The following is a 13,899-nucleotide window of genomic DNA, read 5'->3' on the forward strand; positions in this document are numbered from 1 at the left end:
AAACTCCACCTGCCACTTCTCAGCCCATTGCCCCATCTGATCAAGATCCTGTTATAATCTGAAGTAACCTTCTTCCCTGTCCACTACACCTCCAATTTTGGTGTCATCTGCACACTTACTAACCATACCTCTTATGCTTGCATCCAAATCATTTATATAAATGACAAAAAGTAGAGCGCCCAGCACCTTTAAATGGTCATTGGACATACATGTGGATAATAATGGAATGGTGTAGGTTAGATGGGCATCAGATTAATTTTGCAGGTCAGTGCAACATCAAGGGTCGAACGGCCTGTACTGCACTGTAGAGTTCTATATACAATGTTCCATCCTCGCTCCAACCTATCACCATCACCCCCCACCTTCATCTACCTATCACCTTCCAAGCTCTTTCCCCCAGCCCCACCCCCCCTCCCATTTATCTGTAAGCCCCTTTGCTCCCCAAGCCCCCACATTCCTGATGAAGGGCTTATGACTGAAATGTCGACTCTCCTGCTTCTCCGATACTGCCTGGCCTGCTGTGCTTTTCCAGTGCCACACATTTTAACTCTGATCTCCAGTATCTGCAGCCCTCACTCTCTCTTCTACCTCGGAACCAACAACTCCAGGGAGGTTGATGCATTGATCGATGTCCACAGAAGAACTGATGTGGAGGTGCCAGTGTTGGACTAGAGTGGACAATGTAAAAAAAATCACATGACACGGGGTTATAGTCCAACAGAATCAAATCTCTCTCTTTAGCTGTTTCAAATAAACCTATTGGACTATAACCCATTGTCATGTGATTTATGATAATGTCCACAGAAGAATTAGCTGAGCACCATCGATCTTTCAGCAACTCCACATGGTTTGGATATCCAACAGCATCAATGTGGCCATGAAGCTGTGTTTATATCTGTAGGTGAACCAACTGCAATCTATACCAGCAAGAAATAGCATCAAAAGTGTCAGATAAGTTGGATGTCTTCCACCAATGTTGCATACGTAAGAACTGAGACATCACTTGTAGAGCCACCACCAGCAATGAAGAAGCACCACACAGGAGTGGTCAGAAGCCCCCTCAGGTCACCATCACAAAGAGGTAACAGACAGTGGGATACGAAGTTCACCACCTGAACATACTCTTCACCAGAATGGCAATTGAATGGACACCAAATAGTGATCTGGCCGACAAACAAGACCTGACAGAAGTGCACTTAAGCAGGACCTTCAAGAATAGGACACTACCTGGATTGGAATGAAAAATATTGTGATGGATTGAGTCTTGCTGCCCATTGTCCCATGCAATTCCAAAGGAAGTAAGTTTAAGTGTAGGTAAGTCCTCCAGTGGCATGTATTTTGTGGGTTCTGTTTGAATGAAATTTATTACAGTAAATGATTTAGTGTGAAACAGTCATAGGCTGCACGTTAGGTATTCGGGCTAAGCAGAGCTTTGGGTGAATGAGGTTAAAAGAATAAAAGCAAACTACTGCCGATGCTGGAATCTGAAACCAAAAGAGAAAATGCTGGAAAATCTCAGCAGGTCTGGCAGCATCTGTAAGGAGAGAAAAGAGCTGACGTTTCGAGTCTAACTGACCCTTTGTCAAAGCTAGGTTAAAAGAATGTTGGATAACTGAACTGGGATATGCAAATTTGATGAGGATCCCCCATTTTCTGTCTTTATTTTCAACTTACCAACTTCTAAGTTAATATTATTTATAGTTTATATTAAACTAACAGTTTATATTAAACTATCGAAGCAGACTAACAGTCAAGTTGGTTGTAGCATTAGGTTTCCTATGAAGTATCAGAAGCTGGGAAACACAAAACTTCAACACCTCTTCAGACAGGAGGATGTACTTGGTAAAAACAATGACTGCAGATGCTGGAAACCAGATTCTGGATCAGTGGTGCTGGAAGAGCACAGCAGTTCAGGCAGCATCCAATGAGCAGCGAAATCGACGTTTCAGGCAAAAGCCCTTCACCAGGAAGTACTTGCAGATTGGCATGTTTACACAGGCAGTTTCCATCAATACAGTAGAAGTTATATTGAAAACATGTTAGATGGCATGCACAAGCTTGACAATTTTAGTATATTACGGAGCATTGGTTTTACTATGATATATTTTTAGCAAATTGGGAAGTTTTTAATAATTTGAACAGATTTAAAATGAAGCTGTTTTCAATAAATTTGTCCTTCTTGCTCCAACATAGAAAGGGGACCGTGTTTTCACATGTGGAACCATCACTGGTGGATATGCTGAGTATTCAGTTGCTTCGGAGAACCGTGTTTACCACTTGCCAGAAAATCTTAACTACAAGCAAGGATCAGCTATTGGAATTCCTTACTTCACTGCATATCGAGCACTCTTCCACAAGTAAGGCAACCATAAATATACAGCACTATCAAAAAGAGGATCAGGGATAGCCGTTTGGTCCTTTGAGTCAGATCCAATGACAAAAAGATCATGATTAATCTGCTATCCAATTACACCTTTCAGCAATATCCTCAGACCCTTTAATTCACTTAACACCCAAGAACTTATCAACCTTTTATTTGAATATACTCGGAGTTCTGAGTAACTACAGCTCTATGGAATAAGAATTCTAAAGGTTTACATATCTCTGACTGAAAAAAATTCCTCCTTAACTCAGTCCCAAATGACTGATCCCTTACAGTCTATTTGCAACTGTTCAGATACTAGGCAGTTCATGTCCAAATGCAGCATGATCTGGATGATTTTCAGGTTTGACCTGAAATGTGGCAACTAACATTTAGCATGAGACCATCAAAATAGAAACAGAAGAAGTAGTTTGGCCCTTGAGCCTGCTTCCCATTCATTTGGATCATGGCTGATCTGACATTCCTTGCATCCACTTTCCTGCCCTTTTCCATAACTCTTGATCCCCCAGCTGATTAAGAATCTATCTATCTCAGTCTTCAATACACACGAGGCCTCTGCCCCCAGAGCTCTCTGTAGCAAGGAATTCCAAAGACTCACAACCCTCTAAGAAAAGAAATTCTTCCTCAACTCAGTCTTAATTTGTGCCTCTTGATTCTGAAACAATGTCCTCCAGTCCTAGACTGTTCCTTGAGGAGAAACATCCTCTCAGTATTTACCCTGTCAAGCCCCTTAAGAATCCTATACTTTTCAAATGAAATCAACTCTCATTCTTTTAAATTCTAATCGGTAAAGTCTGGAGATCAACCTAGTGAACCTTCTCTGAATTGCATCCAATGAAATGATATATTTTCTTAAATAAAGGGACCAAAATTGATCATTGTAATCCCAATGTGGTCTCACTAGCACCTTGTACAGTTGCAGTAAGAATTCCCTATTCTTGTCCTCTAAGCCCCTGAAATAAGGGCCACTATTCTATTGGCCTTCCTGATTACCTGCTGAACCTTTGTGCTGCCTTTCTGTACTTTACGCACATGTACCCCCAAGTCACTTTGTATTGCGAATAACATTTGTGCCGCACAAATGCCAGACAATCTATCCATTGCCCATTAACATTGAATGGCATTGCCATCACTGAATACCCCACTATCATCATCCTGGTAATTACCATTAACCAGAAACCCAACTGGACTAACCATATTAATACAGTGACTGCAACAGCACTTCAGATGCTAGGAATACTGCAGTAACTAATACATCTACTAACTCCCCATTGCCTGTCCATCATCTTGAAGGCACAAGCCAGGAGTGTGATGGAATACTCCCCAATTACCTGGATGGTAATAGCTCCAACAACACTCAAGAAACTTTACACCATCCAGGACAAAGCAGCCCGCTTGATTGACACCACATCCACAATCATTCGCTCCCTCCACATCAAGCTCAGTGGAGATGCACCGCAGAAATTCACTAAAGCTCTTCAGATAACACTTTGCAAATCCACAACTACTGCCATATAGAAGGACAAGGGCAGCAGATACATGGGAACACCATCCCCTGCAAATTCCACTGCAAGCCACCCACCATCCTGACTTAGAAATATATCACTATTCCTTCTGTGTTAGTGGATCAAATCCTGGATTTCCCTCCCAAGCAGCATTGTTGGCCTACCCAGAGCAGGTGGACTGCAGCAGTTCAAGAAAGCAGTTCACCACCACCTTCTCAAGGGTAACTGGGATAGCCAATAAATGCTTGCCCAGCCAACAATGCCCACATCCCATGAGTGATTATTTTTTGAATTGGAGAAATATTTTCTCATTATCTGCCCTGCCCCTAAGATTTTTAAGAGTTTCAGTGAGATAATCTCTCTTTCTTCTAAATTACCATAAGTATTAGAGATAAATCTGATGAAGGGCATATGCCCTCTCGACTCTGCTCTCCAGCATCTGCTGTCCTCACTTTCTCCTTGAAGTTTAGGAGAGTCAAAGTGTGTGGCACTGGAAAAGCACAGCAGGTCAGGCAGCATCCGAGGAGCAGGAGAGTCGACGTTTCTGGCATAAGCCCTTCATCAGAAATGTTGGGGGTCCCCAAGGGGGCTGAGATATAAATGGGTGGGGCTAGTGGGAAGGTAGCTTGGAAGGCGATAGGTCTAGTCTACACAATGTATCCTCAAGAGATAATCACTAATCCCAGGAACTTGGTTTGTGAGCCATCTTTCTTGAACTCCCTCGAGTACAAGTGTGTCCTTCCTAAGTAAAGAGACCAAAGCCGCACACAGTTTTCCATATGGAATCATCAGTGCCTTAAAATTATGTCGACTGTAATTCATGGTGAGTGATATCACAGCATTGCAGGAGTTGCATTTTCATTACCTTCGTGCTCTAGATCTTGTGGTTTCAATTTCAGTACCACTTACATTAAATCAACTAATGCAGAGTGCAGCAGTATATTAGAAACAACCAGATCTCTGTTTTAATAGTCAACAAAAGCAAAAGCATGCAACCAATTTATGAAACTCTATTTTAGATGGACGCTCAGCCACAGAACCCTGCAGTATTTAATATCTATAAATACATCGTTGATAAACAATACAATTTGAACCTTTCTGCCCCTCACAGCCATGCAATATTCTGAAGTAAGAGGACACAGAAAACGCAGGTCTAATGAAGGAGAAAAGATACCATGAAATATTTCTCTCATAGAGTCATATAGCATGGAAACAGACCCTTTGATCCATGCCGACCACATTCCTAAACTAAACTAATCCCACTTGCCCAGATCCCTCCAAAACTTTCCAATTCATGAACTTATCCAAATGTCTTTTAAATGTTGTAATTGTATCTGCATCCACTACTTTCTCTGGGAGTTCAGTCCACACACTAACCACTTCTGTGTTAAAAAAAATGCCTCTCATTTCCTTTTTAAATCTTTCTCCTCTCTCCTTAAAACTGTGCCCCCTAGTTTTGAACTCACCAACCCTAGGGAAAAGATCTTTGTCATTCACCTTATCTTATGTCCCTCATGATTTTATAAACCTCAATAAGGTCACCCCTCAACTTCCTACACTCCAGTGAATGAAGTCCCAGTCTTTCCAATTTATTTTTATATCAAAGTCTCCATTCCCAGCAACATCGTTTCTTTCAAGTGATTAAAAACAGTTCAGGAGATGATGACAGACACTAATGAAAACTGATAATTATTCAGATTAAACCCTTTCAGCATTAGCTAGCATTCATCATAACTCTGTCATTGTGTGGCTTACTATACCTTGCAAACTGCAACTTCAATTCTGTCGTCAAGAAGGTGCAATTCATTTACACTTTTGATTATCTCATGATTTTATTATTTATTTTATGTTTGATAAAAAATAAAGTGAACAGAGAGAAATTGACAAGAAGTTGTCCAGACAAGAACTCTTCTTATGATTCAGAACACAGGAACCGAAAGAGACTGTTCAGCGTTTTGAGCCTCTTCCCCCATTAGGTTCAAAGGTGGTTGGTTTGTATCTTAACTCCATTGGACCGATTTGATTCTGCAACATTTAGTAACTTTGCTTAACAAAAATTATTAATCTCAGTTTTGAAATTTTCAATTGATGTCACAACTCAAAGGTTTTTGGAGGGAGAAATGTGTGAAGTGGTTTCCTGATTTAGCCCCTGAACAATGGTGTGGCTCTAATGTTATGATTCCGTTTCCTTGTTCTGGATTCTTCCACAGAGGAAATGGAGAGAAACTGTCTACATTATTGAATCCTTCAATTGGCCTGGCCACCGTGATTCGATCAGCTCTTCATTTTCTGTGCTGGAAGGAATGTGAGCCTAAATTGTGTGGATTTGCACACTTACTGAGTTGGATTTACTGCTCAATCTCTACCGTTTTGACAGAAATCACCTCAGAGGAAGTGGCACTCCCAGCATCTGAATTGACTGGTCACCAGCTTTGATTCTAGTTTTGGATGCAGGCCAAACGGATATTCTCTCAGTGGAACTCCTTTCTCTTTCAGAGCCCATGTGAAGGCTGGAGAAACTGTTCTAATTCATGGAGCAAGTGGAGGGGTAAGCTGCATTATTTTCCTACCTGAATTGGATTTTTATAAATGTCCGAGAACTTTAGAGCAAATAATATTTTTTGGGATTGCCAACATCTTATCTAACGCTGTCATTACTGCACGCCGATCTTTTCCCTAAGCACAGGCTGTCCTGAACCTTCAACGCAAATTGCAATTCCCTGCTTTGACGCCCTCAATTTCAAGCTCCTTCGTCTAGATCTTCTGGATTCCAGTTAATTGTAGACCGGGCATACTCCAGAAAATGTACATCTGAATCCTCAAGGCCATCAACTCAGCAGCTTAACTTTCAATCCCCCAAAATCCCAACAACTTAGTCTACACCCTCACCACTATCCTGCTATTCTATCCCCCACACGTCTACCTACCGCCTCATCCCTTCTCTCATATGAGACCCTCCCCTACTCCACCCAACTTCCAACTTATTCCCCCCCCCTCCCACTTGGCTTTCAGGCTTACCTTCTCTCAGCTCTGTTAAACTTGGAATGTGGCAGCTGGTGTGATAACAAGAGGGTAGTTCTAACACCAATCCACTCTGCCTCTGGCTGCATGGACTCTTGCCTATACTGTTTTAACTGGGGAAAGCTCCTTGTCTGGAGGTTCTCAGGGAGAACCCCTCCAAAGATGAATGTGTATAGTTTTGTCTAGCAAAGTAAGAAATAACATTTCTACATTGATACATATATATTATGCGTCTCTTTGACCTCTTCTTCCTCCTTTCCCCAGTCCCTCGTGTAACCTAATATTATTTCTGAGAGACAGTAAGGCTTCAGGCAACACCAGAGACCCATGCAATTATTCTACATGTCTATGCATGTAATTGGAAGAGGAGAATGAGCCAAACTTTGTATTTTCACACTCGGGTGAAAACCTTTTTGGGTCACCTAATGTTATTACACAGAGGCCATTTAACTCATTGTATCTGTACTGCTTCTCTGCTATTTATCTTTCTGCCTTACTTTTCAGTTAAAGCCCTCCATCTTCCCGAACTTAAGTACTTTCCCTGAATTGTTGTCTGTATCTAAAACTCTTCCTGTTCTAAAGCTCATATTCCAACCACATTTTGTGAAAAACAAATGTCCTCCCGTATTCTCCTAAATTTTTATGGCAGTTTTTCAACTGATGTTTCATTTCCAACTCCTGAACCAGAAGACTTGTCCTTTCTCTCTTCAACCCAAATTGCTCCCATTTTTAAATAAAATCTATGGGGTGAAGAATGGGCTGGGAATCCAGAGGCCAGGGCCAACGGATGCAGAGACACAAGTTCACATTTCATCACGACCTTTAAGGAAGAAGACCTGCTGCCCTTACTTGTTCTGACCTGTCCATGATTCCAGACCTACAGCAAATGGTTCATTTTTAACTACCCTCTGAAGTGCTGAGCAAATCACTTCAACTATGCTTGAAGAAACTCAAGAAGATTGCTCATCATCACCTTTTCAAATTCCTGATGAACCATTTCTGATGAAGGGCTTTTGCCCGAAACGTTGATTCTCCTGCTTCTGGGATGCTACCTGACCTGCTGTGCTTTTCCAGCACCACACTCTCGACCACTTTTTCAAAGGCTGTTTAGGATAGGAAATAAATGGTACTCATGCCAGCAACACTTACAAGCTGTGAATGATTTTTTAAAAAATTGAGTTGATCTATTGCAGTATTTTATTATAATCGTATTATAAATATGTTAGAATCACAAACTGCAGGAATAAACCATTCAGCCCATCCTGCGGTGACAATTCTTTGAAAGAGTTACCAATTAGATCAATGTAGATCCGATATATTTTGTTGCATGTGTCCATGTTTGAAATCATTTTACTGATGTTGGTGTCACCTTTTTATAAAATTACTCCATTTTATTTCTGGTAGTGCTGATGAATCACTTTCTCTAAATCATTTTAGACAATCCCATTGACTTATTAATATTGTACAGTGTGATCTTGGTGCTCCTTTTCCTGACTCAAATGTGCATGCACAAAAAAAATACTCAATGTGAAATCAGAAATGCAGTCAGGAGGAAAATAGTAATTGGAATTTGGATTTCTGTGTTTGCTTGCTTACGGCAATTGGAGAATGGAGGTATTGTGTTTGGTTGGAATGAGTTGGCTCATGAAGTTAAGAAGCTGCTTCCATGAAAGGTAGTGCATAATTGTTGTGCTGAGTTTCAGGTTGGGATAGCAGCGTGCCAGATTGCCAGAGCTTACGGCCTGAAGGTTCTTGGGACAGCTGGGACTCAGGAAGGACTCAGTCTGGTTCAAAAGAATGGAGCTCACAAGACTTTCAACCACAGGGAGACTGGCTACATTGATAAGATCAAGGTACAGATTCAGCACTTCAAAATCTCCATTGGTCATGCATTTCACAGTGTTTACATTTCCTCAGGCTTCATGGTTTCCAAACGACAAGAGTTAGCAGAATGAATAAAGACTCAGTGTTGCTGGCTATACTGTCAGCCTTATTTCTGTCTCCTGGCATTCAGAAGGATGGTATTGCTTATGTCTTTGATCCTATCCATTGCAAGCAATCAAACTGTATAAAAAGAAAGAGCTTGCATTTATACAGCTCATTTCATGACCTCATAACATCCAAAAGAGCATTATAGTTAGTGAAGTACTTTTTGAAATGTAGTTACCGTTAGAATAAGAGAAATGCAATAGCCAATTTACACACAGCTACTTTCCATAAGCAATGGACTATTTTAGTGATGTTGGTTCAGGGATAAAATTTGGCCCTAGGATGTCGGGAAGAACTGCATATTTAAACAAGATTCCATGGAATCTTTTACAGTACATTACCTATGAGGGAACACATGGTCTCTGTTTAATCTCATCCAAAAGACAACACCACTAACAGAGGACTACACCCCGTGTACTGACCACCCAACCATGTGACAGTCCCTCACACTGCAGTGGGAATGCCGGCCAGGAATGTGCGTTGCCTGATCTGGGTGAACCAATAACCTCCTGATCTAGAAGGAAGAGATCAGCCACTGTGCTACACCGAACACCTTGCTCCAGAGTAGCTCTTCTTTGGGTACAATAGACAGCACAAAAGAGTGATCTGATGGACAGCTGTTAAGGAACATTGAGGGTAACAGACATTATTATCTTGGCATCTTCCAAAGGTGCCCACCATCACACATGCCAATTCAGCCAATTCAATTCACTTCATGTGAAATCAAGAAACAGTTGGAGGGATTTGTTACTGTAAAGGCTGTGGATTCTGACAACATTCCGACAATACTATTGAAAACCTATGCTCCAGAAGTTGCTGCATCCCTAGCCAGGCTGTTACAGTACAGCTTCAATACTGGCATCTACCCAATAATATAGAAACTTTTCCAGGTATGTCTTGTACACAAAAAAGCAGGGCAAATCCAACCAAGCCAATTACCACCCAACCAGATTAGTCTTAACCATCAGTAAAGTGATGCAAGGTGTCATCAACTGTGCTATCAAGCAGCACCTTCTCAGCAATAATCTGCTCAACAACACCCAGTTTGGGTTCTGCCAGGGCCACTCATCTCCTGACCTCATTACGGATTTGATTGAAATATCAATCGAAGGGACCTGGAGCCCAGTTACAAGTGGAGTTCCGCAGGGATCAGTTCTGGGTCCTCTGCTGTTTGTAATTTTTATTAATGACTTGGAAGAGGGAGTCGAAAGGTGGGTCAGTAAATTTGCAGACGATTCGAAGATTGGTGGAGTTGTGGACAGTGAGGAGGGCTGTTGTCAGCTACAAAGGGACTTAGATATGATGCAGAGCTGGGCTGAGAAGTGGCAGATGGAATTCAGCCCTGTCAAGTGTGGGGTTGTCCATTTTGGAAGGACATATAAGAATGCAGAATACAGGGTTAACGGTAGGGATCTTAGTAAGGTGGAAGAGCATAGGGATCTTGGGGTCTATGTTCATAGCTCTTTGAAAGTTGCCACTCAGGTGGATAGAACTTTATGTAGATAAGTTGCAGAGCTGGGCGGAAATGTGGCAAATGGAATTCAATGTAGCTAAGTGCGAAGTCGTTCACTTTGGTAGGAATAACAAGATGATGGATTACTGGGCTAATGGTAGGCTACTTGGTAGTGTGGATGAGCAGAGGGATCTTGGTGTCTATGTACACAGATCTCTGAAAGTTGCCACCCAGGTAAATAGTGCTGTGAGGAAGGCATATGGTGTACTGGGCTTTATTGGCAGAGGAATTGAGTTCCGGAGTCCTGAGGTCATGTTGCAGTTGTATAAGACTCTGGTGAGGCCTCATCTGGAGTATTGTGTGCAGTTTTGGTCGCCATACTATAGGAAGGATGTGGAAGCTTTAGAACGAGTGCAGAGGAGGTTTACCAGGATGTTGCCTGGAATGGTAGGAAAATCTTATGAGGAAAGGCTGAGGCACTTGGGGCTGTTCTCATTGGAGAAGAGAAGGTTTAGGGGAGATCTGATAGAAGTGTATAAGATGATTAGGGGTTTAGATAGGGTAGATACTAAGAACCTTTTACCGCTAATGGAGTCAGGTGTTACTAGGGGACATAGCTTTAAATTAAGGGGTGGTAGGTATAGGACAGATGTTAGGGGTAGATTCTTCACACAGCGGGTTGTGAGTTCATGGAATGCCCTGCCCGTATCAGTGGTGAACTCTCCTTCTTTATGTTCATTTAAGCGGGCATTGGATAGGCATTTGGAAGTTATTGGGCTAGTATAGGTTAGGTAGGACTCGGTCGGCGCAACATCGAGGGCCGAAGGGCCTGTACTGCGCTGTATCCTTCTATGTTCTACGTTCTATGTAACTTGTAAGAAGGCCTATGGTGTATTAGTGTTCATTTGCAGAGGGATTGAATTCAAGAGTCGTGAGTTAAATGTTGCAGCTGTACAGGACCTTGGTAAGGCCACATTTGGATACTGTGTGCAGTCCTGGTCGTCTCACTTTAGGAAAGATGTGGAAGCTTTGGAGAGGGAGCAGAGGAGATTTACCAGGATGTTGCCTGGAATGGAGAATAGGTTGTACAAGGAAAGGTTGAGAGTGCTAGGCCTTTTCTCATTGGAACGGTGAAGGATGAGGGGTGACTTGATAGAGGTTTATAAGATGATCAGAGGAATAGATAGAGTAGACAGAGACTTTTTCCCTGGGTACAACAGAGTGTTACAAGGGGACATAAATTTAAGGTGAAGGGTGGAAGGTATGGGGGGGATGTCAGGAGTAGGTTCTTTACCCAGAGAGTGGTGGGGGCATGGAATGCGCTGTCTGTGGGAGTGGCAGAGTCAGAATCATTGGTGACCTTTAAGCGGCAATTGGATAGGTACATGGATAGGTGCTTAAGCTAGGACGAATGTTCGGCACAACATCGTGGGCCGAAGGGCCTGTTCTGTGCAGTATTGTTCTATGTTCTATGGACCCTAGCAAAACTGGCATCAATATGAATTGGGGGAAAGACTGTGCATTAATTGGGAGTCATCCCTGGCACATAGGAAGATAGTTGTATTTGTTGGAGGTCAGTCATCTCAGCTCCAAGACATCTCTGTAGGAGTTCTTCAGGGTCGTGCTCTAGGTCCAATCATATTCAGCTGTTTCATCATGAACCTTGCCTCTACCAGAAAAGTCAGAAATGGTTATATTTGCTGATGATTGCATAATATTCAGCACCAATTGTGACTCCTCAGATATAGAAACAGTTCATGTCAAAATGCAGCAAGATCTTCACAATCCCATGGCTTGCAATGATAAAATGGAAATGAAATTCATGCCACATGAATGCCAGGCAGGGACTTACTCCAAGAGAGATAATCAAACTATCGCCATTTGGCATTCAGTGGCATTACCATCACTGAATCCCTCCACTGTCAACATCCTGGGTGTTGGGCATTGACCAGAAATTAAACTGGACTATTCATATAAATGCAGTGGCTACAGGAGCAGATCAGACTCTAGGAATCCTGCTGTCAGTAACTCAGCTTTTGCCTCCTCAAAACCTGTCCCCAATCTACAAGGTCAAGGGTGGGGTGCTGGAAAAGCACAACAGATCAGGCAGCATCCAAGGAGCAGGAGAATCGATGTTTTGAGCAAGAGTCCTTCATCAGCAATTCCTGATAAAGGGTTCTTGCCCGAAACGTCAATTCTCCTGCTCCTCGGATACTGCCTGGCCTTCTATGCTTTTCTAGCACCCCATTCTTGACTTTGATCTCCAGCATCTGCATTCCTCACTTTCCCCATCAACAAGACAGGAGTGTGATGGAATACTCCCCACTTGCCTGAATGAGTGCGGCTCCAACAACACTCAAGAAGCTTGACACTATCCAGGATAAAGCAGCCTGCTTGATTAGCACCACATCTACAAGCATCCATTCTCTTCACCTCTGAGGCTCAATAGCAACAAGATGCTGTGCAGAAATTCACTAAAGATCCTTCAACAGCACCGTCCAAATACATGACCACTTCAATATAGGTCAATGGCAACAGATACATGGAAACACCACCACCTGCACATTCCTCTTTAAGTTACTCACCATCCTGACTTGGAAATATATCACCGTTCTTCCACTGTCACTGGGTCAAAATGCTGGAATTCCCTCCCCAAGGGCATTGTGGATCAACGTAGAACACATAGACTTCAGTATTCCGAGAAGGCAGCTCGCCATTGCCTTTTCAAGGGCAAACTAGGGAAGAACAATAAATGCTGGCCCAGCCAGCGACACTTAGGCCAAGCATAAATTTAAAAAATAGTTCAATCTTTTGGAGTTTTCTCCAGATAAGTTTGGGAGGAACTAGAAGTCAATAATATTAGAAGAAAAAAAAGTTGTAACAGAATAATAGTTTCAGTTGGAACAATGATGGGTTAAAGACCTTTATTGCTCTTGAATTTCTAATGCTTGTTAATTTTGTCTCTATCTTTCACCCATCATATCTGTCTCTTGAGCTCATCACTACTGTCACACTCCCATCTCACCAAAAAACGAACTCCATCCTCTTTGAAACTATCTCTTAGGATCCTAACTCCCTTTCCTCTCCTCGCATACTGAGCAAGGCACTGAGACCAACTCAGCAGCAGCGGTGGACTATGTTTGTGCAGCACAGACATGAGTGACTGAAAAGGTGGACTCTGACCATAGAGCTAGTCACTGTGAATGATCGCCCATACAAGGTTTAGGTCAAACAGGCTGACCTTCTTTGTTGTTTTGTTTACCCTTTCTATTCAAATATTTGTTGCTGTTTCAAATCAGTTAAGTTCACTATTAAGCCAAGTCACAATATTCAGGACATCACAGTGGCACAGTGGTTAGCACTGTAGCCTCACAGCGTCAGGGACCCAGGTACGATTCCAGCCTCGGGCAACTGTCAGTGTGGAGTTTTCAAATTCTCCCCATGTCTGCATGGGTTTTCCCTGAGTGCTCTGTTTCCTCCCACAGTCCAAAGATGTGCAGGTTAGCTGAATTGACCATAATAAATTACCCATAGTGTTTAGGGATGTG

General features: G+C 42.4%; 1 protein-coding gene across 3 annotated transcripts in view; it reads left to right on the forward strand.

Moving 5' to 3' along the window:
* Positions 1-13,899, forward strand: part of cryz (crystallin, zeta (quinone reductase)) — a 67,221-nt gene that overhangs the window by 39,210 nt on the left and 14,112 nt on the right. For all 3 annotated transcript variants that reach the window (XM_060830667.1, XM_060830669.1, XM_060830668.1), the window contains 3 exons: positions 2,194-2,357; positions 6,385-6,436; positions 8,613-8,762. In XM_060830667.1, the coding sequence (XP_060686650.1) occupies positions 2,194-2,357; positions 6,385-6,436; positions 8,613-8,762 (366 nt within the window). The remainder of the gene's footprint in view (positions 1-2,193; positions 2,358-6,384; positions 6,437-8,612; positions 8,763-13,899) is intronic.

This window comes from Hemiscyllium ocellatum, chromosome 9 (assembly GCF_020745735.1).
Source record: "Hemiscyllium ocellatum isolate sHemOce1 chromosome 9, sHemOce1.pat.X.cur, whole genome shotgun sequence".
Taxonomy (NCBI): Eukaryota; Metazoa; Chordata; class Chondrichthyes; order Orectolobiformes; family Hemiscylliidae; genus Hemiscyllium; species Hemiscyllium ocellatum.